Genomic DNA, 23,019 nt, shown 5'->3' on the forward strand with positions numbered 1-23,019 from the left:
GATCATATATCTTACTTTGGTCTGCAAATCAGAAATCACAGCAAACTCCCTAGTGAGTGGCACGATCAGTTGCTGCAAAGGAAATACAAGAGCTCTGGGCTCAAGTCTTTGTAAATAAGCTCTAACACACACTAAAAATGCAGTGATAGGCAAACCTATTTCCCATAAATACCCTGTGAATATATTTAATCCGACACTTAAGATGTACTCAAAAAAGAATCTTTTTCTTCTAACTCCCCTGACATTCATTTTGCTAGCATAGGGAAATAGTTGACATGTTTTTATCCAAACCTACCAACACACAATTCATCTGGCTTTCTAGAGATGGACTATGTATGTGCCAAAAGGGAATTTTTACCTGCTTTCATCCTACATCTGTGGAGGCCAAGTTGCAACTCAAGCCATTCCTATGTATTCCTCGTCTGTGTGCAATGTCAATAATTTCATCTCCCATAGAGTGACAAAATGATAGATCTCCACATTTTGCTCATGTTTTCTAAAATCCAGATATTTCCAATACTTCACAAAATGAAAACCAAATCCCCAGCCCATATCCAAAAGGCACTGCAATGTCCTTTCACAGAAGCATGAAGAAGTTGGTTTTAGGCTAACATAAAAAGATTACACAATCACTGTTAACTTATAAACCAACTCCCTCAGCAACAGATCCGGCCAGGGAGGAGATCCCTCAACAAGGCTGTTAAGGAGTGGCAAGAGCACTGCTCCACCTCACCTGGAAGGTGCTGCAGAGGGGGCTGAAACAGCAGTAGTGGAAACCAGGCCCCATTACCCCTCTCTTGGAGAATCTTCCTTGACCCCCTTCACCTGGAAACTCACAGGTCACAGGACAGAAATTCCAAAAACCTTACATGCTTTTTGACAAGTAAAGCTGAGGCTCACACCTCAGCTGCAAAGAAACATTTGTTCTAGAGGTAGGAGAGAGCTCACTTCTTGGGCTTGTTGGAGTACCATGCCTCGTACGAGCGTATTTCTGTGAAAAGCTCTTCCATCAGAGCCTATTACCAGCTCACACGACACTTGGATGTGTTTTAAAACGAAGGCTGCCGTGAAACTGTACCAGAACCAGCCTCTGAGAAGAGACGGTGACACAAATCCCAGGTGCTGTTTTTGTCACTTTACACACCACAACCGAGTATGTCACCGAGAGGAAGGCACGCACCTCCCGCGGGTGACCCCCCCTCTCGCCACCCCAGCCGAGCAGAGCCCAGCATCGGGCACGCCGGGGCACGGGGAGCGGAGGAAACACCAGGACCAACCCAAGCACCGCCGGGCCACCACCCACGGGCAGCGCTGCCCCGCCCTCCCGGGGCGGACCGCACCGCCCCGCACCGCTCCGCGTGTGACCGGGCCGGGCTGCGCCGCTCCCTCCCGCCCGCCGCGCCGCTCCGCTCGCTCCCGACTCCAAAATGCCGCTTCCCAGCGTGCCCAAAGAAGTGGCCGTCGGGACGGCGATGCTGGGGGTCGCCTTTGCTACGGGTATGCTTGCAGGTAAGCGGCGCCCCCCAACACCCGCCACACGCACGGAGACGTGAAGGCTGCGCCCTCCTCGTGTCCCCACCGGGGACGGGACGGGAACCGCAGCGCCCGAGCAGGTCCCTCCCAGGGTGGGCAGGAGTCGCCGCCGCGGGTGCAGCCCGACGGCCATCGAGGGACCAGAGCCCTTGGGGCTGCCCTGCGGGCAGGGATTTATTTCGCTGAGCTGCGGCAGTAAATAACACTGATGCGCTTAGAGCCCAAGCCGCTCCCTGTAATCCAGCTACCGCAGTATGGGGCCGGGCCAAGGTCCCAGCGAAGGCGAGGACATGCTCCCCCGTCAGGCCCCTGCCTGCATTTGTTGGGCCGGCCCGGGAAGGCCGGGGTGCGGTCCTTGCGCACAGCATTGTCTAATGGTAGCAGTTTCACTTTCATTCCCCGGGGGGCAGCGAAACAACGAGCCCACGATCCAGGAGGGGAAGGAGACTGGTGTTGGGTTTGTAACGCGGGCACTTGGTTGCTTATCCTTCCACTCCAGGCAAGTTGTTGAAGTATTCTACATCTCGGCCTGATCGTCTGTAAAATAGAACCATTAACAGAAAATAAACCCCTCAAAATAAAAGTGTTCTGTTGTAACAAACAACTACCAGGAGATGTGGAAATGAAGTTATTGTGATTTCTTTAAAATATTTGATCCATGTGGTAAAAGAAACATCGGGCATCAAAGCTGTGGTCAGTTCTGTATTTGAGTAGACCTATACTAATCCTTCAACTTCCAGCATCTGCTTTGTTTGCATACCGGTTTCATGCTAATCAAGCCATTGATCTCCCCTGGCTGGAGGGCAGGACAGTGTCATGAGGAGAGCACAGGGTTTGAGAAGACGCATCAGCTGATGGGCGTAAAACCTTATTCATCTGCAAAACAAGGGCCCCAGAGTAAGAAAATTGTGCTCCCTCATTCATGTTTCTCTCTTTAAACTTGCCCTTTGAATTTTGATGGGGTTACTTCTCCTGTTAGATTATCGCAGTTTGTAACCATCACAGTGACCACTGAACAACACAGTACTGAAGCCTTTCCCTTTTAGGCTTTGGAGGCCTAGGCTGGACATCTTAAGAGGCTGATAAGGAGGAGGAGGAAAAAAAAAGATAGTCTACGTGGTTGTCCAGCTATGTTACGTTTTTCCATTTTCACAGCTATTTTAGAGCAAAGGACATTTAACCTTTAGTAATACTTCAATCCTTGCTTCATTTAAAACGGCAATAACTGAAAAGTATAAAAGTTATTATTACTTATTTTTTTGTAGGTAAAAGATACCCTTCTTTAGTTTTTGGGACACCCAAATCATCCACGAGTGGGATGATTGGGAAAAGCAGTCCTCTCCGGCAATACATACTGGATCACTCTTTGCGGGAACATCCAATTCTAAAGAAGCTGCGTCTGGTCAGTATCACCCACACCTCATCCTGAACTGCTGGGAGCCTGGTCACATTTCCTTCCTCTGTCTTATTTGCGTACACACTGGGGGGTTTTTTTTAACTGGTAATACCCAGACTCTTCAATGTTCAGGGCTACCTACATGACTATTTAATAGTATTGGCATACATTTTAGACATGTCTTTCTATCCTCGGCTCCCAAGGCCATGTGTTTGGGCTGCTCTTGATTTGGACTTGAGCAGATGACTTCTGTTCATTTTGTTTGGCGTATAAGGAACCTATAGCTCAGACAGATGATGTCCTTCATCAGGCTCCAGTGCCAGAGATGAGACCAGACATCGTGGCTCAGGTTTGAGTCATTTCAGGTGAGACAGACTGTGCCTGTGTAAAATTAAATGCTAACTGCTGGAACAGGTTGGTTGGAATGATCTCTAGCAGAAGAAAGGAAACAGGAGGACATACTTTCCCTTCAACTGTTATGGCACAGCTCTGCTTTTCCCGTTGCCCATTCCTCAGCACCAAGAGTGTTTCCACCCTGGGATGGACACAGCTTCTCCAGGTTTGCATTGTGTAGCCAGAACTACCTGGTCTGACCTTTGGCAGACATTAACCCAGCAGTTCATTAAAGCATTCAACATGTCTTGAAGGAAGTGCACGTGTTTGCATAAATTCACAGAAATAAAGGACTTTCACAGTCAAGGTTCCTCTATGATTCTTCATTAGTTACAAATGTTGCTGAGTTTGCGACAGCCATGGTAACTTCGGAGCATATTACTGCTTTGAATATCCACTGCTTACGGCACACACAATATCCTCCTTACTTACAGTTAAATTCAAATCAATTTCTGGCTCATAGACGGAGCACGAAGCCATCTGAAATGAGAAGGCAGAGATACCTGTTTTCCCTGGAGTTTCACTGGGTTTTTTTTCTTTTGGATATTGGTTTGGTAGATTTGGGTTTTGTTTCATGTGATGTGGGGGTTTTTTTGCCCTTTCTAGCTTACTGCTGATCATCCCTGGGGCAGAATGATGGTGTCCTGCGAGCAGGCTCAGCTTATGGCAAATTTGGTCAAGCTCATTAAAGCCAAGAAAGTTATTGAAATAGGTAAGAGTGTCACTTTGTGGTAAAATAAAACTCCTGACTGTTCTTCTCAAAATACAGCCACGTTTAACATAAGATATCCAAATACAGTAAGGTACTGCATACCTGTCAGCAAACAGGTGGGGAAACTACAGCATGAAAAGGATTTTCTGATTTGCACTTGGTTGCCACTTTGTCTAACTGTGCATTGAGTAGTTCTGGCATCAGCATGGATGGCTCATCAGTTCTGAGGCAATCTGAAAAACTGAGATCAATAGATCTCTTGAGTCTTCAGCAGTTGCAGGACAGGGTGTCTTCTGTCCTTCCTGTATCAGTTTCTTGCTAGAAGAAAATATTTTGATGCACAGGCCCTGTACCAAATCCACTTTGCTTGATGCACCTATGTTACCAGGATGTCATAAAAGATAGACTGATGCTGAGACGCCAGGTATGGGTTCCCACCATCTTCATTCTTGGCCTGGCGTTAAAATTCCCTGGTATTTTGCTGCTCACCCAGTCTCTCTGGGTTACACATGCAAGATGAGACTCTGCCTTGTCTGTCCATAAGACTTTTGGAAAAAGCTAACATTGGAGTTTGCTAAAAGATTGATTAAAAAAAAAAAAAAAAAAGTAAAAATTCCTCCCAAGCCACTATTACATTAAAATGGAAAGAAAAATCCTTACTGTCTATTAACAAATTGCCATCCTCGATTCCTTCAGAGATTTTATTCCTGAAGAGAGCCCTGTAGTTCTTTTTCTACAATACAGTAGGTGTTGATGTCTCTTATGATTTTCCTAGGTGTTTTCACAGGTTATAATGCCTTGAATATGGCACTTGTCCTGCCAGATAATGGCCGAGTTATTGCCTGTGATATAAATGAGGACTATGCCAAAATTGGAAGGCCACTGTGGAAGGAGGTAAGCAGCATCTCCTGTTACACATTGGGGACAGCTGCCTTTATATGTGAAGAGATTTCGGTGTTTTAGACTTGCACATTCACACAGAAGTATTCTTATCGTGAAAGGAGGCTGATAGAGTTCAGTTTGGGACGAGTAAGTGGTGTTTGGAACCTAAAAATAATAGGAAAACTATCTGAACACAAGTCACTCCCTGAATACAGCCTACTAACAGGTTATTTCTTGACCACTTTTATCAACTCTCTGTTCTTTTTCATCTTAGGCAGGAGTAGAGCATAAAATTGATCTGCGGATTAAGCCAGCAATTCAAACGCTTGGTAAGTAACCCGAAATAACAGATTGTTTACTCTTGCCTAGAAATAGAAGGGGGATACAATAGTAATGAAATTTAAAACCAAATATGGTTGTGAACGTGACCCTTTTTGCTAACAGGGAGGCAGCTTCTCTGATATTAAAAAGTAAAAATCTTCAGGAGTTCACAGTTTTGCTGCCTACTAACAGAGGAAGAAAATGCTTGTCCTGTGTAGTGGGCTGTACTGGTCACTCACCTGTCCTGTCCATCACTTGGTTTAATCTATCGAGTACTATTGTCAGCTGCTTCTGGGAAAGCTGATTAAAACAGATTAATTAGACAAAGCCAAATTTCTCTTATCCATTGTCCATTCTAAGCAAGTATTCCTTTGTTAAGAGAGGAAGAGTTTCCTGAAAGGGCTGAGGTGCAGGAAAGTTCAGAAGCCGATACACAACTTAGGCTGAATTGTGTTCAGAGAAGTTCAAATTTAGGATGTGCTAAAAGCGTGCAAGGCCATAAGTAAGGCAATGACTTTTCTCATTCAAGGAAAGAGAAAATGTGGGGCAGAGGAAATACTAATAAAGGTTCTGAAAATGCAAGAAATTTTCTAGGATTGTTGGATGCAGAAGGTTTCCAACAAAGGTGTTTGATGGATCCACAGATCCATTGATAACCTTGTATTACTTTCAAATCTGTCCTTTCTAAAAGAGACAAATATAACCAGTTTGCTGGTATGCACACTCCTTGAAGTCTATCAACTGCTTTGTCCAGGCATTGCTTCAGACAAAAAGGTCCTCTGCAACTGGCAATTTGGAATTCTCAGTCAAGAAGTCTGTTCAGGAGAACTTATAACTGAATTCTACTTGCCTTGACCCAGAGAGGAACTACTTATAGCAATTTTTTGCTGTGATAAATATCTCTGACAGGATTTGTTCATGACCTAAGTCATGGCACTTGATCTGCAAGGAGAGATTAGCATTTAGAACCTGTACATAAATGTGAGAAATATTCTAATCCACTCAAAAAAACAGTTGACAGCTGAAAAAAAGCTGGAGGTATAGAGTATGTCCAGTTTCAAAGTGCTTGACTTGTTTTTACTCTACCTTTCAGCAGTCCCAGCTGTATCCTTCAGGTTTGGAGCTACTCCACAAAGTCCTAAGCATGCAGAACTCAGTAACTGTGTGTTTTATGGCATACATAATGTCTAGATTGGTTTCTGTGGGATAAGCTTTTCTAGTAATTACCTGTGGAGGAATAGGCTGCCTGGTCAAGGCAGCAGAAAACATTAAATAAGAACTTTGACACAAATGGATTACAGCACTAACCAGGGTGTAATGACTCACTTTGTTGCTCATCTAGATGAACTGTTGGCCAGTGGAGAAGCGGAAACCTTTGACTTTGCTTTCATTGATGCGGATAAAGAAAGCTACAATGAGTACTATGAAAAATGCTTGCGCCTCGTAAAGAAAGGGGGAATAATAGCTATCGATAATGTAAGTACTGCAGTTCTGATGGTAATGCACGTGCAGTTACTGCTTCTGGCTGTGGGAAAAGAAAAAGAAGTCTGAAAAGTGGAATTCTAGTAATGTGATTTCTGACCTGCAATTGGGTTGCCAATTGTGACATGTTTGTTCCATGTAACACAAAGGATAAGAAAATCGAACATAAACTCCTTAAGTAAGCTACATAAAACACTAATATAAGCAAGGAATAAAACCCTCTAGAAGTAAGAAGTGATGTATTAAAATTATGTTAGTACACAGTGTGTGATAACAGAAACATAGAAATGTTTTTGTAATTCATTACAGAGAATGCTCTGTATTATTCTGGTTTGTCTTGTAGTGCATTTATACTATGTACAGTACTTACACAAGATCAAAAGTAGCACTTGTAATCAGTAACTATTAATAAGTTATCAATTAATTACTTTTACAAGAAACAAATTATGTTAAACTTCAGGCATCTTTGAGGTTATAGTGGCAGCTGAATAGGGGCTCTTAAAAAACCTATGTTTAAAGACATCTTTTTTTATTTGGGCTTCCGATCTACAGTAGAAATACAATTAGCAAGTTCTGTGGACTCTCAGTCCCACTTACTTACAAGAGTTCCGTGTCAGAGACCATTTGATGTCTGAAACACAACAAACAATATTAATTTCTAAAAAAATATGCAGGAACTTTTCCAAAGCTTCCTTTGTGGTCCAAGGACTGTATTGGAACAAATGAGGTGCATATTTCTTTTTTCAATAGGTCTTTTGGAATGGAAAGGTGTTAAAACCAAGGAAGGATGACTTGGCAGCGCAGAGCATCCACCGCCTCAATGAGAAGCTTCTCAGAGATGCACGCATCAATATCAGCATGCTCCCAATAGGGGATGGAGTCACATTAGCATTCAAGTTGTAACTCGAGGAAGCCCAGCAGATGGGAAATAGCAAGCAGCATCAAATCATCAGGAAAAATGCAGGTGGAACAGTTATCAAAAATAGTGATTTAATCTATATCTCCACTGGATAGCATAGCCTGGAAAAAAAGACTTTAGAAGCAGCAGGATGATAAGGGCAGCTAAGTAGAGAAGAGATTTATTATAAGAGCTACCATGGTTTCTTACTTTAATTGTAATAAAGGAAATAAACTTATGTGAAATTGTCCTTGTAAGACAGTGGTTGAAAAATTCCCCCTCTATAGATTGTCCAAGTGACTCAATACAACAAAGTAATTTTCTGTCCTAGAAGAGCCTCTTGACCAGTGGAATAATCAGTCAGTACCATCAAAAGGAAAAGAAGTGGAGTTTACTAATGTTTATAGCCATAATAGAAAAATGGATTTTTAATGAAATTACATCAAGGAGATTGCTAGCCTTCTCAGACTAAAAATATTTTAAGTCATTCCTTATCTTTGAAGGGTACTACATAACAAGCCTCAAAAAAAATCTGAAAAAAAAAAAAGCTTTTTAAAACCTTACCAGAGGATAAACAGTATTCGCAATACTGTAATTGTATTCTCTAAAACCTTTGTGCACAAGGACTGGATTTCTTTAACCTAGGTAACAGTGCGGGTAGATTTTTTTAAGTCAGAATGAGGAAGAGCAAATGGGCAAGAAGCAAACCAAAACAATTCTCCCTCTTTCCTGTCTCCCTCCCACTTGTCCCCCAAAGAAGCAGCTTGCTAGTTGCTTGTTTCGTAGAAAGTTTCAAGCACAGAATATTGGTGGCAAGCCTACAGAAGGATTATGATTGTATGAGGATGCAAAAGAGTTGTTAACTGGCTATTCAAATCGTTACTGCAAGCAGAGATTCCCTTCCCTGGGCAGTATGTAACAAAATTTCAGCCTGCAATTCTTTATTACAGATAAAAATTGATTAAATAAGGAACTGAAAGTAGGATTTTACAGACAGAAGCTTCACTGGTAACTGTTTTGGGGGACTGATAACACTGAAAGGGTATCATATGTATAGAGGAAAGAGATCTTCAGATTTGTTGACCTCCTGAAGGGAAAGTCTGTCAGAGCTAAGAGGATCCTCCTTTCATTTGCTTAAGTAATGCACTTGAATGACTCAAGGCACTGGGGTACAAAGATTTCAAGTCTCAGAATTGTTAAAACTGTCTACTTGGCTCATATTTTTGAGATTTCAGCTGGGTAGCTTGAGTTCTAGTAAGGGGCAGAGGTTCAGAGCCTCTGGGTCTTGCCTGTCTCAGACACTTGCTATAGTATACTGCAGTGGAGAGCAATGAAGAAAGGAAGCATTGCCTGATGGCTTCAGAGTGGGGTTACGACTGAGGAGATCTCAATTCTATTTCTGTCACTTCCACTTAAAACCCTGATTCAGCAAAGCATATCAGGATGTGCTTAAGTACTTTGCTGAATTGAGGACTGACTGCAAAATCCATGTCTGGGAGAAGGCCAAGACAGGGTGCTTGTGGCCCTTAAATGAGAATTTAAATAGGGCATAAAGTTTGCCCAGTTTCTCTTTCTGAGTACAGATTTACCTTCAGAGCTTCAAACCTCCGCGCTCCTCAAATTTCTTCTCTGCATAAAAGAAATAACACCTTATTAAATTCTTAGTGGTTATAACAGCTCTCAGAGTGGCTAAAGGAGTGTGCAGAATCATTATACATTTGCATGCAGAGCTTTTGGCCATGTTCTAGTTTACAATTTTACTTTGTCAGTAGATAACAAAAGAATCCTAAGGGTTAAAAACACAAAATGGAACACTTTAAAAGCAGGGGCATCCTCTCAAATATTCCTGCTTTCAGAGGCTATAGGCTGATAATAATGAGCAAGCTACAAGCTCTTAACAATACATACCCTGCCCTAAAAGTACCATGATGGCCTTTCACAAACAGGGAGAAGTCATTGGAACATGAATCACAGACTCGACAACTGTTTTACTATTTTTCCAAGTTGCAAGAACCCTCTCAGTGAAGCTGAGCCAAAAAGGGGCAAGCATCATGAGTATTTTTGCAAGAAATTGTTAAGTAAGAGTTTAGCAACATTCCAAACCAGATACAAGCACTCACAGTTGATGAATTCAAAAACTCCTATTCCTTCTGTGGTGGAACTAGCAAAGTCCCCATTACCTGTGCTAGAGGATGACCTTTCAAGTGCCTGAGGCTGAAGCCATGTGCAGCAGCCAGCTAGCATTTTGCCTCTGCTTTGGACTCTTCCATTTTAAATATGCAGATCATAATGTGAGTATTTCATCAAATCTGTCTCCATCCTGATCACCTAATTACCATTAGAAAGAATAGCAATGTGTCCCTAAACTATAGATTGATGAGCCATCTGTAAGCTGAAACAAAGAGCAGAAGGAAGCTTAATTGAATCAAATATTTAGAATACATTATACTATCTTGTAGTTACTCAGAAACTGGCCTTCTCTTCAGGCTTCTGTCCTGCACATCTGGAATTCATCACCGCTAACTGCATTTAATCCTTCAACCTTACTATGAAGTGACTGCTGATAATATATAATTATGGTTTAATTCAAGTGGTGAATCAGCTATGGGGAATTTGTGGGGGCAATGGGAATTTAGACTTCCATTTGCTGATGAGAATGGACCACCCAATAATGCAAGGCAAGTCTTTGTCTCTCTCTAATGGAGATGCCATGAATGGAAGCTCATGGGTCTGCTCACCCCTCTCAGGTAATACACCTGCCTGAGCTACTGCTTGCACTATAAAGGCTCAGGATTTTCTGCCCCTGGAGAGGAGCTGACCCAGGGGCACAGCTGTTGCCCAAACCCTCACACCCAGCTGTTCCTGCAACACCGACATCTCTTCTACTTGCAAGGGATGACCCCAGAGGGGCCAACACAGGTGACAAATGTACAGTTGGGACTTGCTCAGAAGCAAATGGGGCTGAAGTATGGTTCATTAAACAAAAAGCAATGACAACAACAAAAACAACAACAAAGAAAAAAGAATTCCCCCTTACGTGGTAACTCCCAGTAGCCACCATGAGAATTAAAGCATACAATCCTAACTGCTGGTTGAGTATCTCAATCCCTGCTCCAAAGGTGTCACATTCAAAATGGTATGGTATATTTATGCGGGTGACAAGGAAGGGAACCGAAGTTTAAGAGTAGACTTTGCATGTCTACTAGCTGATTAAAAGAGCAGGACTGAGACTGGATGCTTGGAAATCTAGAGAGAAAGCTGCCCCAAAAAAACCAGCTAATTGTCCAAGCGTAGACACAGGGTTCAAGGCTCAGGTGCTTAAGGCTCTGCATTTTCAATACTGCAGCTTTTAATCCTGCTGGGACATTGGAGGACAAAGCAGGGAGTATCCTCAGTCTCTCATGTTACTAAAGAAAGTAGTGGCCTAAAGAAAAACTGGGCTACTGAGTATAGCATAACTTACAGGCGTTTGTTGAACCGCTGACACTGCCATCACTCCTTTTAACAAACTCAAGTTGTTTTCAATCTATCTGAATTCAGTCACGTTATACACAGACAGCACTTTCTGCAAATTGCTGCTCATGGAAGACAATTAGCCAACTTTTTGTGACAAAGCCCTTAGGATACAGGGAAAGGAACATGAATATAAACTTCATCCAAACTCCTTCCTTTGAGGCATGAGCAGTTCCCAGAAACCTTGCAGCTCAGATCTGAGAGACATGCCATATCTCAAGCATTGCGATCTTGATATTGGAGTGGTAACAGCAGAAAGTGCCGTAAGTGGCTCCTTTTTGATGATGTAGTAGCACACAGTTGGCTGCATCCCTGCTTACATTCTCTTTATGACTTGAAGAAATCAATTCTAAATGGTCACAATGGGAGTAAAAGAGCTAAGAGATCAGTACTGTTTTAAGAGACTTTTCTCCCTGTGTGCTGGGTTGGGCTGGGGTAGAGTTAATTTTTTTCATAGCATCTAGTACAGGGCTATGTTTTGGATTTCTGCTGGAAATAGTGTTGATGTTCCCCTCACTCCACCATACCAAGGAACAGGCTGGGGTTGCATGAAAAATTGGGAGGAGACAGAGCCAGGCCAGCTGACCCAAACTGACTGAAGGGATACCATATGGCAACATGCTCAGCATATAAAATGGGGGGAAGAAGGAGGAAAGGGAGACATTCAGAGTGATGGTGTTTGTCTTCCCAGGTTATGTGTGATGGAGCCCTGCTTTCCTGGGGATGGCTTTCCTGCCTGCAGATGGGAAGTGGTAAATGAATTCCTTGTGTTTACAGCTTCTGCTTTGATTAAATTGTCTTTATCTCAGCTAACAAGTTTTCTCATTTTTACCCTTCCAGTTCTCTCCCCCATTGCACTAGAGGTAGTGAGGGAGCAGCTGTGTGGGGCTTAGTTGCCAGCTGGGGTTAAACCACAACACCCTGAGATTAATACAGTTTGGTTTTACCCATCCCGTCTACTGGAAGTGCACAGGTCTCCTCCATTGTGGCACCACCATTACACTACCTTAAGGAATGTGACCATGCCGAGCAGCTCCATCCCTTCTTCCAAACAACAGCCAGACGAACACAGTCGAATAACCTAAAGCTCCCCCTGTACAAAAGATCTGGCCCATCTCTGAGTGATTTGCAGCATGTTTGATTTTATTGCTCATTCCATTTCTACAGGAGAGGCAGCACTATCATGGCCTTCCCAGAATGAAAATGTGGAAAGTCACGAATAAAACAAGAAGGGTCTTTTGGGAAGGGATTGCTGATGACATCCCAAATAAATACTGAGCAAGGGAATGACAAAGCTGATTCTTCCCTCTTTGCAAACGTAAGAGCTGCGAATGAGCGCTTCCTGCCACACTGAGCACTGAAGTTTCTTCAGAGAAGCTTAAAGAAATTACTTCGTTTCCTAACTCATCAGTTGCTCTGCTCTCTGGTCTGCCAAGCCCTTTTCCAGGGCTGTGGCATTTCTTTGCTGCTGCATGTTGTGCCAGTGATTTACGCTAGATGAAAAGGCTCTTCACGAGTATAAAGCATTACCTCTGCATAATTCTAATCACACAAAATTGGTCTCATGCATTTGCAGCTACTCATGCTTTCCAAGTCACCTGTTTTATAATAATTTTAAAAGCAATGTTTCGAAAAAGGAAATGAACAAACATAAAACCTGCAAAAGAGGGAAATTAATGTAGGATTTCAGACAAGTTATTTATCTTCCTTTTTGGCTTAGTGCAATACTGTAGGGATAAACACATAACTAGCTGCTTTAATATTTACTCCTATTATAAGAAAAATAAACATTGCTGATAAGTCACTGCTTTCCAGGATTAGATTTCATATTTTAGAGACTGCTTTAAATTAATGCAGAAGCAAACATTATCTTTTCTTTTTATTCATATATTTCCCTAATGAGTTCCAAGCAAATTGTGCCTACTTATATTTTATGATTTTAAATAATTAAAACATTTTATGGAGGCAACTAAAATTCTCCCCAGAGTTAGCAGAAAGATTATTGATTGAACAGATCTCAGGCTACAAGGAAAAAAATATTATTTAGTTTAAAGGCTCATATTTTTATTCCTATTCACCTACTAAAAAACCAAGAGACTGCATTTTTCCAGCAACCTTTTGATTTATGCTGGGGTAGGGACTTGGGTTATGTTGGTGAGATGAAAGTAGTAACTTTCTGACATCATGAAATTAGATTTCAGAAGATAGTTAATGTGAAAGTGTTATTACTGCTGTCACAAGTAAATGCAATACCTAAATACTAAATAACACCCACACAACACCACAGCATTCATTACCCAAGATAAAGTCTCACTGTACATTCACAACACCAAGAATTTTAATCAAATCCACAAATACGAAACATCAACAGAAGAAATCCACTCTCAGAGAAGACTGGTTCACAGGATACCCAGGCTGTCGTGGCATGGCCAGAGAAGTCCATAGGGTTATGACCCACATGTCGCTGGCCTGTAGCACAACTCCCAGCAACAGAAAAGAGGGATTCTTCCAGCATGAGAAGAAAAACTAACAAACAAGCCACAACAACAGAAAAGAACCAAATCTAAAAGAGACAAATGCATTTTAAAACAGGTGCAAAGAAACCTTCACAAGAAGGGAAATGGGTGCCTGCAAATTCAAATAGAAATAACAGCTGCAGGTAAAATTTAGACTTATTTGTACGGAACCTCATGCTTGTCCATGATGTGACCTTGTATCTTGTGTTGTGTGGGGTTTTAGGAAGCAAACATTACAAGTTTACATTTAAAGGTAAGCAAAGCATGTAACTCCTTGGACTAGCAAATAAACCCAATGAAACAAAAAAGGGCAACCAACAAACCAAAAAAAAACCAAAACCAGAAAAGACCCAAAACACCTATAATACTTAGCTCCAAAATGCTGATTTTGAGCATTATTTTTACCCTGCATTGCATGTCCAACCATTTGCTTGCAACAGTGAAATTCACACAGGCTGTGGCCCACAACTCTCAATGTTTACTTCATAAGGTATGTATTTTTCCATCTGCCTACCAGAAGTCAATGCTGCTGATACCTGCTACAAATCAAAACCTGGAAAGCAGGAGGAGCAGGAACAGCTGCAATGAGTAGAACTGGAAAGCTTTGTCAGACAACAATGGACACCTTTGAATTCAAGCAGAGCAGTAAGGACTACATGGGGTCCGGGAGGGAGTGGGCAATGAGATCTCCATGCTGCTCTGTGTGGAGGGATCCACATCTGCCTCCACCTCTGGCAATGTTCAGCTCCACAAACAAGGTGAGAAAGGGTCCCTCGGGTGCCTTCACCAAATTCCACCCAGCTACCAGTGTCTCCTCAGCTTCCTGGGCACATCAGCAGGGTTTTGGTGTGTCGTTTCCAGTGTCACCTTCGACATCCTCCAGCCATCTAAATGTCAGCTACTATAAAATGCTCTCCCAAGACACTTAATCCATCTTTTCTATACAGTGTAATTAGTGGGGTCGTGCCAAAGCAGAAAGCCACAGTTAACTGTGCAACTACTGTGCCATCATGTATTATATCAAAGAGATTAACACAACCTGAAAAAAAAAGCAGAGCCCTCCTTGGTTTCCTGTAAGCAGCAGAGCTAGATTATATTCCAGTGAGCCTCAAAGACATCCCCAGTGCAGCAGAGCATTAATTCACTATCAAAGTACAATTACAAAACAACACACACTAGGTCAAACTCCTGACAAAATGATTCCTGTACAAAAATTGGGAGTTTCTCCACAGATGTGTAGAGCCAGCTTCTATATCATCACCTCTGGGTCTTCCCACAGCTGTTGTGGATTTCAGGCACAGTCATTTCTTGGGAGCTATTCCTACCAACAGGCAGTAGTCCCTCTCCTCAGGTCAGGAGAACCATCAAGACCCCATAAGGTGTTCTGCAGAGGGTCTGTGCCACAGTACCAAAGGTGAGCTCCCTTGGCCCCTATCAAGGACTGCTGCATGGGATCAGACCTATCCTCACAATTCTGAGACTGATGCAAGTTACCACTGAAGACTAACTTGAAGGAGACAAAAGCACAAGATACATTTAATTTAACAGCCAGAGAGCCAACACTTAAATTCTTTCTGTCATTACAGGACAGGTCTCAGGTACCATCAAGCCCATCTCACTCCCCTCCCCCATGCAGCTTTGGTTAGTTTGATGGCTGCTACCAAGTTTTCCTTTCTTCATTTTCAATGTAGTCAGTCACATACCATATATTGAGTAATAACCTTTAGCTCAAGTTTAAGTTCAAGTCTGTATTTAAACTTCTAGACATGGACTATGGTAAACTCTTAAGGAACACTTTAAGCATGCAGATAGGGTCTGTCTGCCTGTTGACCTTAGGAACCATTTATGGTCTCTTCTACAAACTACACTAAAGATACATGAGTAATGCCGCAAAGCTAAGCATGGACAATGTTGCAAAAGACTAATTAACCTTGCACAAGCAATCTTAATTTTGACAGCCCCTATTGCATGTAGGCATTATAATACAGATTTTAATTTTATGATCAAACATTTCTGCATTCAACCTTTTATGTGGTCCTTCCTGACCTTATTGGGTTTCATATTACTTTTTTTGCCTTCAGGCTAATAAACCGAGAACCTATAAACAGGAAAGTAGCTGGCTTTTGGTAGCCTGTGCCAGTGGAAGATTCCTAGGTCGCAGAGGGGCCAAGCAGCTTTGTGTTGTGGTCGCAGTTCTCTAGCAAAAGAAGTAGACAAAATCAGGGAATCACCAGCAGAAATTACAACTGCCTTTTCTGTATTTAATTATCTTAACTTTCTTCTTTGGGTTTATCTTACTTCCTAAAAGAAAACTGGACTGTTAACAGCTACAGCAACACTGAGTCATTTCAGCTAATTTCCTGTACTTTTTCTCCAAGGGATCAAAGGCTGTAAGTCAAAGGGAAGAAAAACAGAGGAGAAGAACAGGTTTTCCACAGTTATCCTGTGAAGGAAAGGATCAAAGTTAAAGCCTTTCTTCTTCTGGAAAGTTTACATTTTGACTGCTTTTCTGCTCCTCAGTCCTTCTCTCCCTTGCTGCTATGCCGGTTGTGCCTGTAACCCTGTCCTCAGGTACCCACCAGCTGCTGTGCAGGCAGCTCAGCTCACGGACCAAGGCGGGCGTGTACCCACTCCCACCCAAGGCCAGCACAGCTGCACTCTGCCGTGTGGCTGCCAGGTGCCTCATCCCCACCAGAACAAGCACATGTGACACACCATGAAAATCCAGGAAATCACAGACAGAAACATGAGAGCAGTCTCATTTCATGAAAAGAAACTTAAACAGCTTAACAAAAAATGTTTATAAGGCAGCAGGCTCATGCTTCCCACAAGCCCTGCTTTGCCAAACCCAGAGGGGACCCAAGGCCAACCACCCCACTCCTCTGGCACTGGGGTGTGCTGTGAGTTAGGAGGAACTGTGCCTTGGAGAAGCTGCTACTAATGACTATGGTGAGACTCCATGGTACATTGCTACAGCTGCCCACAAAGAAAAGGAGATGTTAGGAAATGGGACTCTGAGCCAGATTGTTTTGGAACAGAGAAGGTGTTTTAGTTAGATTGTGCTGTCTTGGCAGGGAGACTATCAAAACTCCTGCATCAGTGCTCACTCATGAATTCACCTTATGATGGGCATGAAAAAGTTAAACCAGGGGAGCTTCAAGCTATTCAAGTTTACTGCAAACAATTTCAACACAAGCTCATATACCCTAAACACAGAGAGGACTTCTGCTACAAAGCATTAAGACTCACCCAAAAGCCTACCAGTGTTGTATCAGGACTGCATGCTGTACCAGATTTCCTAAGGTACTTCAAAAGAATAATACAAAAATAAAATATTTTCTCAAACACAGTGGAAGATCAGCCTCCTAAGACTACAATATAAGCCTACACCCACAGTAAATTACAGTACCATGAAGAACTATTTGCAAATTGCAGTTCTCTTAAAAACATTTCATAAAACATTGATTCCTGAAACACAGACACCCATTCACACTCACCTAGTACAATCTTTGTCAGGGAAAATTCTGCAGCTGACAGCATAGAGGGCCACCGCCTCTGCTTGCCACAACCATGAGAATGTCTGTCAAAGCTGGTTCTGTTCAGCCCAACAAATGAACCTCCCAGGTGTGACAGCAAGAGCTGCTACATACTCCACCATAACGGGCAGTCTTCTGTCAGGGCTAAAGGACACACACTGCACACCACCAGCAAGAGGAAATAAAAACACCCCTACCCTACTCCCCAAAGCACATGCTGCCAATTATAGATGTGAAAACGATACCAGGTGTCTCTTGTGATCAGTTGCAACCCACCCAAACCACTCTACAAGTTACCAAGGGAAAAATTCACCATGTCAATTTGGCCTGGGCTCAGGCTCAGCCCCCTGCACCAGGGCAGCTGGCAGTACACCCATTTCTCCCACTCCCCAGGAGCTGAGGGGTTCAACACAACTGGCAAAGAGGTGTTTGCATGCTCTGCTTGGAGGGGAAACAAAGCCCCAAAGACCAACAAGGGTCCCCAAAGAAGACAAGGTGAGGCAGCATCCAGGAGAGGCGGTGGGGAGCCTCGGGCAGCAGCTGATTACCCAGCACCATGGATGCACTAGTCATTTTGTTTTTTCCAGGAAAGACAAATTTTGTATGTTCATGAACAAAACAGCCCAGACAAAAGTTGTCTCTCCTCCCCATCCTCAACTGCAATATTCTACACAGCAGCTTTCTAACAGCCCCTCTGTGTGAAGGGGATGGTGTCACTCCTCACAGCAGTGATGACCACTTCTGCCCCCATGGCACCAGCAGCTCAAATAGCAAAGGCTGGTGCTTCACAACAGCATCACAGAACCACAGAAACAATTAGGTTAGAAAAGACATCAGAGATCAACAAATCCAACTTGTGATAACGCCCCTGTGTCAAGCAGACCACGGCACTGAGTGCCACACCCCGTCTTTTCTTAAACACCTCCCAGGACAGACCCTCCCTGGGCAGTCCATTACGATGTTTAATCATCTTTTCTGTGAAGAAATTCCTTCTAAAGTCTAAGCTAAATCTCCCCTAGTGCAGCTTGAGGCTATGTCCTCTCAACCTGTCACCCGTTGCCTCGGAGAAGGGACTGACCCCAGCCCAGCTACACCCTCCTTCCATGTAGTTGTAGAGAGTGATAAGGTCACCTCTGAGCCTCCTTTTCTCCAGGCTAAGCAACTCCAGCTCCATCAGCTGTTTCTCATAGGACTTGCCCTGTAGACCTTTCAACAGCTCTGTTGCCCTTCTCTGGACACACTCCAGCACCTCAATGCTCTTCCTGAATTGAGGGGCCCAGAACTGAACGCAGTACGCTGACATCACCAGTGCTGAGAGGGACAATCAGTTCCCCAGTTCTGCTGATCACATTATTTCTCATACAAGCATGGATGCCATTGGCCTTCTTGGCCACCTGGGCACACTGCTAGCCATATCCACATAGGACAGGCCCTTAGCAGACTTGCTGGGCTCTCTTCCCTGTCCCCATGCTCCAGTGGCTTGATTGACACTTAAATTAATTACAATTAATTGCAAGATGGGGGAAGAGTTTGTGAGCTACCCACACTGTAGCAGTGTGAGTTCCCTGGGCTGCAGCCATGCGCCCACATTTCTAACATGCTCTATGGCCAGCACAGCATCGGTCCAGCCCTGCCACACTGCCTGATGCCACCAGACATGGGAATATCACGGGTCAGCAACATTTCAAATCCTTCCCCTTTGCCTGCTGGGTTTTGGCAGCTGGTGTGCCCTGTCCTCCTGCCAGCGAGTGCTTCTCATAACCGAGGGTGGCCAGAACATCTCTTTGGAAATCAAGGTATCACGAGCCATCTGGGGATTTCTTTTAGAAAAGTATTGTCCCGTCAGGAGCAGAGCTGGAGTCGGAAAGATAACTTGTTGCGTTAATTAATTCTGTTAGACAGGGGACTGGATGCTCCCAGGAGCCAGCTGCCGCAGGCCGTGAGAACCGGGCTGGCTGCTCCCATAGACCCGACGGGCGCTGCCCAAATCTCTCCGTCGCAGGTCTAGAGCACCCCGAGTACCGCCGTAGGCGGGGTGTTTCCTCCTCGAGTTCTGTTTCTTTACCTCAGAATCAGCTCGGGCTCTCTGCCATCCTCATTTCCCACCCTCCCTCGGTCGGTGGGCTGAGGACGGTGCCCGCAGCAGCGGCTCCTCCTGAGGGCGCAACAGCGGCGTGAGGGGGCGCCGGCAGCCACCAGGTGGCGCCCACGGCCCGCGGCAGACGCGGGGCGAGCGCTCGGCGCCCCCGATGGCGGGGGCGGCCCCGGCCGGCTTGTGGGGATCGCCCTCCTCATCGCCACTGCCTCGGAGCGGCCCTGCACCCTGCCAACTTGGGGGGATGGCCCCCTCATCCCCAGAGCCGTGGCACCGCAGTGGGTCACGAGGAACAGTAAATTGCAACAAAGCTCGCTCGGAAGCTGCCGGGAAAACATCCCGGACTGTGCAGGAGAGAAAACTCACACACAACCCTCCCCACGCCGCAGCCAAACTCCAACCACAGCATAGCGAAACAGCATTTCTTAAACGAAGGAGAGACGTGTACGTACTAAAGAGTCATTTAAAGTGTATTTTCAATAATGTCACCATAGACCACTAAGAATCCAAGGGCAAAGCTGACTGGTACCTTGTGAGCTCCTACCTCAGCTCTCCCCTGCGTGCCGGCTCTCCGGCAGAGCTCGGGTGGCTCAGGCTGAAGCGATGAAGCACAGAGAGAGATCAGGGACATTTCGGTAATAGCCATTTAGTATTTTCATGCTCATAGGAACACAGGCAAAGTAAACAAAAAAAAAAAAGTAATAAGTGCTAAGAATGCCAAGCCCTTAAACAACGTCATTGCCTCAGCATTAGAATCTTCTCCCATGGATCCAGAACGAACATCCCATGGAAACACCCGCGAACCCTTGAAACATTTCTGATATGTGTGCTACTGTTAAACAGCAGCAAGTGTACTGCAAGTACTGCCGTGGTATTAGGCTCAGCAGAAAATTCTAATTTTAAAAGATACTGAAGTAAAGGTCAGATAGTTGGAGCTGGAACAGTCCATGCTTGCCATCTTTAAAGGTCTGTCAGCACTTTTCCCAACACCAGCAGATAAATGAGGGTAGATATGAACCAAATCTCAGTATGTAACACCCCACATTTTGTCTAATAGCATTTTCACAAGTTTTAATTGCATATTCGCAGAAGTGACTTTGCCAAAAAAAAAAAACTTCCTCTTTTTATATAAGCATTTGTATTGAATTTGCAACTTAAGTAAAAGATGCTGTACATGATGCTCACAAAAATCCAGTTGCTTATTGCTTCCCATTTGACCCAGCAGCATGTGGAAAGGACCCAAAGCACAACTAAGAGGCAGGCCCAGAAATAATCATGAGAAGGGAAATACCACTAAATACCACTAAATGAATGCACACTACACTAATGGATATAATCCGTGTTTTTATTACTATTCCCGATTGGGAACAGAAACATTCCACTGCAAAGGGAAACTGACAAACACAATACAACCACTTACAATAAATGTAGCCTTTTCATGCCACGTAACAACCCAACCAGCTTTTTCTTTGGGTTTTCCTCTCTGCCAGTTGGTTCCCAGGAAGCATTTCTACCTGCCACTAAGACACTACTGCTACAGGTGTGAGCCAGTTTTATCATTACTGACTCACCTTGCATAGAATTGCTTCTGTCTTTGCTCACCGGTCTGATAAGGAAACAAGAACCTTTGGTAAAAGCAGGGCTGAATCATCCATGCATGAGCTGTCTCTTGTTTGCTCGGTTCTACTTCCCCTAGGAGAGCAGGCACCATAAATTAAATGTGTATTTGTGCCCGGCCGACGGCATGTTGCAGCAATGAGCCAAACACCAGAACAGGACATTAGAGGGCAGCAAGCACACTTACTGCTGCCTCGCTTTATCCAGAGCCAGGGGAAACGTAAAAAGCCCTGTCCCAACGCTTGGGGGCGAAAGGTTTCCATGCCCATTCCGAAACAGTTCCCAATTTCCAGCTTTTGAACAACTACAGTGTGCAAGAGGCAGATGTAGGAATATACCACACCCAGCTGAACCACGTGAAGAGTGCAAGGTTAAGTGAACCAACCTGGAGAATTTCTACAGCACAGGAAGAGCATAAACGTTCAGGACACTCAGACAGTAACTTGTGAAATCCAGGGCATCATAATCTCATGTGAAAGGATTTTTATTTATGAAAGCGTGATTAGGTCTCCTTGCAATACACAGACACCCCCTGCTCCAGCTGTACCAGGCAGGAATGCAATGCTACAGTTCACACAAACAGAACGATGCTCTAGTCATTAGTTATCTCAAGTGGTGGGGGGTTTTTTATTCAGGACACTTGAGGAAAGGCTGTCTGGCACTGAAAGTTAAGGCTTTTTACATATTTTAGTAAAATGGAGCCATATAAACTACCAACATTCCTTACCACAAAACTCTAATTACACCACAAGCTTCTGTAACAGTTGAAAAGTAAGTCTGAAAGCCGTTTTTAATAAGCCTCACTTGAGAGATAGCAAGAAATAGATGCTGAACTTCCTTTTCATGTTCAAAGTAATGATTTACGACAATATTTTAGGATAACTCACATTTGCACAGTTCTCTTAACTACTGCAGAGCCCTTTTACTTCTCCAGTTGCCTATCAGCATTATAGCAAATACAACTATTTAAGGTTTAAAGGCTGAGGACTAGTAAAGTCATGCACACTTACAAAGAGTAAAATGAGCAGGTTCAAGTTTTCCATTACTAATTTTTAAGAGTTGAAGAGAAACGCAGCAATATGTGCTTCTATTTCACTTACCCATTTTGTAACCTCAGAAAAAAAACATCTAGAGGAGCAGGTAGTGAAGAAAGAGGTTATAGTGTTTGCTTCTAAAATAAAAAAAAAAACAACAAAACCCACAAACCACCATCACCAGAAAAAAAGTCAATTACAGCCCTATCAAAAGCTGAGAAACATCAGTGTCACTGGTTTAAGGATAGAAACAAGGCATCATTCATAACCAAAAGACACAATTAATTATTTGCCTGGGTGCTGCAGCTGGACAATGCATACAGGCACACAACATTTCAGGGAGGTTTTTTTGGGGTTTGGTAGGTTGGTTTGGTTTGGGGCTTTTTTGGTTTGTTTTGGTTTTTTAAGGTTTAGATTTTTTTCTTTTTGTGGTTTTTGTATCAGAAGAAGCCCAGACACTCTTTGTGAGGCACCAAAGAGGGTTATACTGAAAAGAGAACACATATAAAAAATTCAATGTCTGGCTGCATGGTCTCTAGCTTTTAAGTGGCCTAGCACATAAAACCACCTCAAACTAAAAATACGTACTACAGACCTTAACATGCAATGACAGCAATGAATTGCACCTTACATGCTTCTTCCACCATCAAGGGGTAGAAATATGACTCAGACAAGGGCATTTAGTGACAACAGCAATAAAGGTAATCCAAAGCACAAATGCTTTGCTATCATGTAAGAAAACTAGTCAAACACACTAGCAAGCCTGCTTAAGAGCCTGAGCTGGACGCTTAAGCTCTACTGTCTTCTGCAAAGGTAGCTCAGCTACTCCACAGCTAAAGCCTAAACACAGGTGGTTCATAACAGAGTGCTTCACGTGAGAATTTCAGTCTGAGGGCAACAATGCGGGATGGAACAAGACCTCGAGGAAATCACTGAGACTTTTATGGGCATTAATTTTAATCCAGTATCAACTGATAATACTTTTAAACCAGAGAAAGCTTCCTGATTATAAGCCAGCCACCTGCACTATGAAGGGAGCTGCTGTGAATCACTGACTGCAAGACTAAGTATCAAGACACCCTTCTCAGCTA

At 43.6% G+C, this 23,019-nt stretch overlaps 1 protein-coding gene across 1 annotated transcript; it reads left to right on the forward strand.

Annotated features, from left to right (window-relative positions):
- The first annotated feature begins 1,335 nt into the window (after positions 1 to 1,335).
- Positions 1,336 to 7,874, forward strand: COMTD1 (catechol-O-methyltransferase domain containing 1). The gene is made up of 7 exons (XM_042018609.1): positions 1,336 to 1,509; positions 2,799 to 2,935; positions 3,929 to 4,034; positions 4,810 to 4,928; positions 5,191 to 5,245; positions 6,580 to 6,713; positions 7,470 to 7,874. Exons 1-7 carry the CDS (start codon positions 1,428 to 1,430, stop codon positions 7,620 to 7,622), a joined length of 786 nt encoding a protein of 261 aa, XP_041874543.1. The 5' UTR covers positions 1,336 to 1,427; the 3' UTR covers positions 7,623 to 7,874.
- The last annotated feature ends 15,145 nt before the right edge of the window (positions 7,875 to 23,019 follow it).

Source organism: Corvus kubaryi, unplaced genomic scaffold (assembly GCF_017639235.1).
Source record: "Corvus kubaryi isolate FWS band 111438036 unplaced genomic scaffold, C.kubaryi_AGA036_p1.0 138, whole genome shotgun sequence".
In the NCBI taxonomy this organism is placed as follows: domain Eukaryota; kingdom Metazoa; phylum Chordata; class Aves; order Passeriformes; family Corvidae; genus Corvus; species Corvus kubaryi.

Coding starts and splice junctions, on each gene's coding strand:
- COMTD1 (XM_042018609.1), top strand. CDS start 1,428: ATGCCGCTTCCCAGCGTGCCCAAAGAAGTGGCCGTCGGGACGGCGATG. Junction 1,510..2,798: donor TGCTACGGGTATGCTTGCAG/GTAAGCGGCGCC, acceptor ATTTTTTTGTAG/GTAAAAGATACCCTTCTTTA. Junction 2,936..3,928: donor TTCTAAAGAAGCTGCGTCTG/GTCAGTATCACC, acceptor TGCCCTTTCTAG/CTTACTGCTGATCATCCCTG.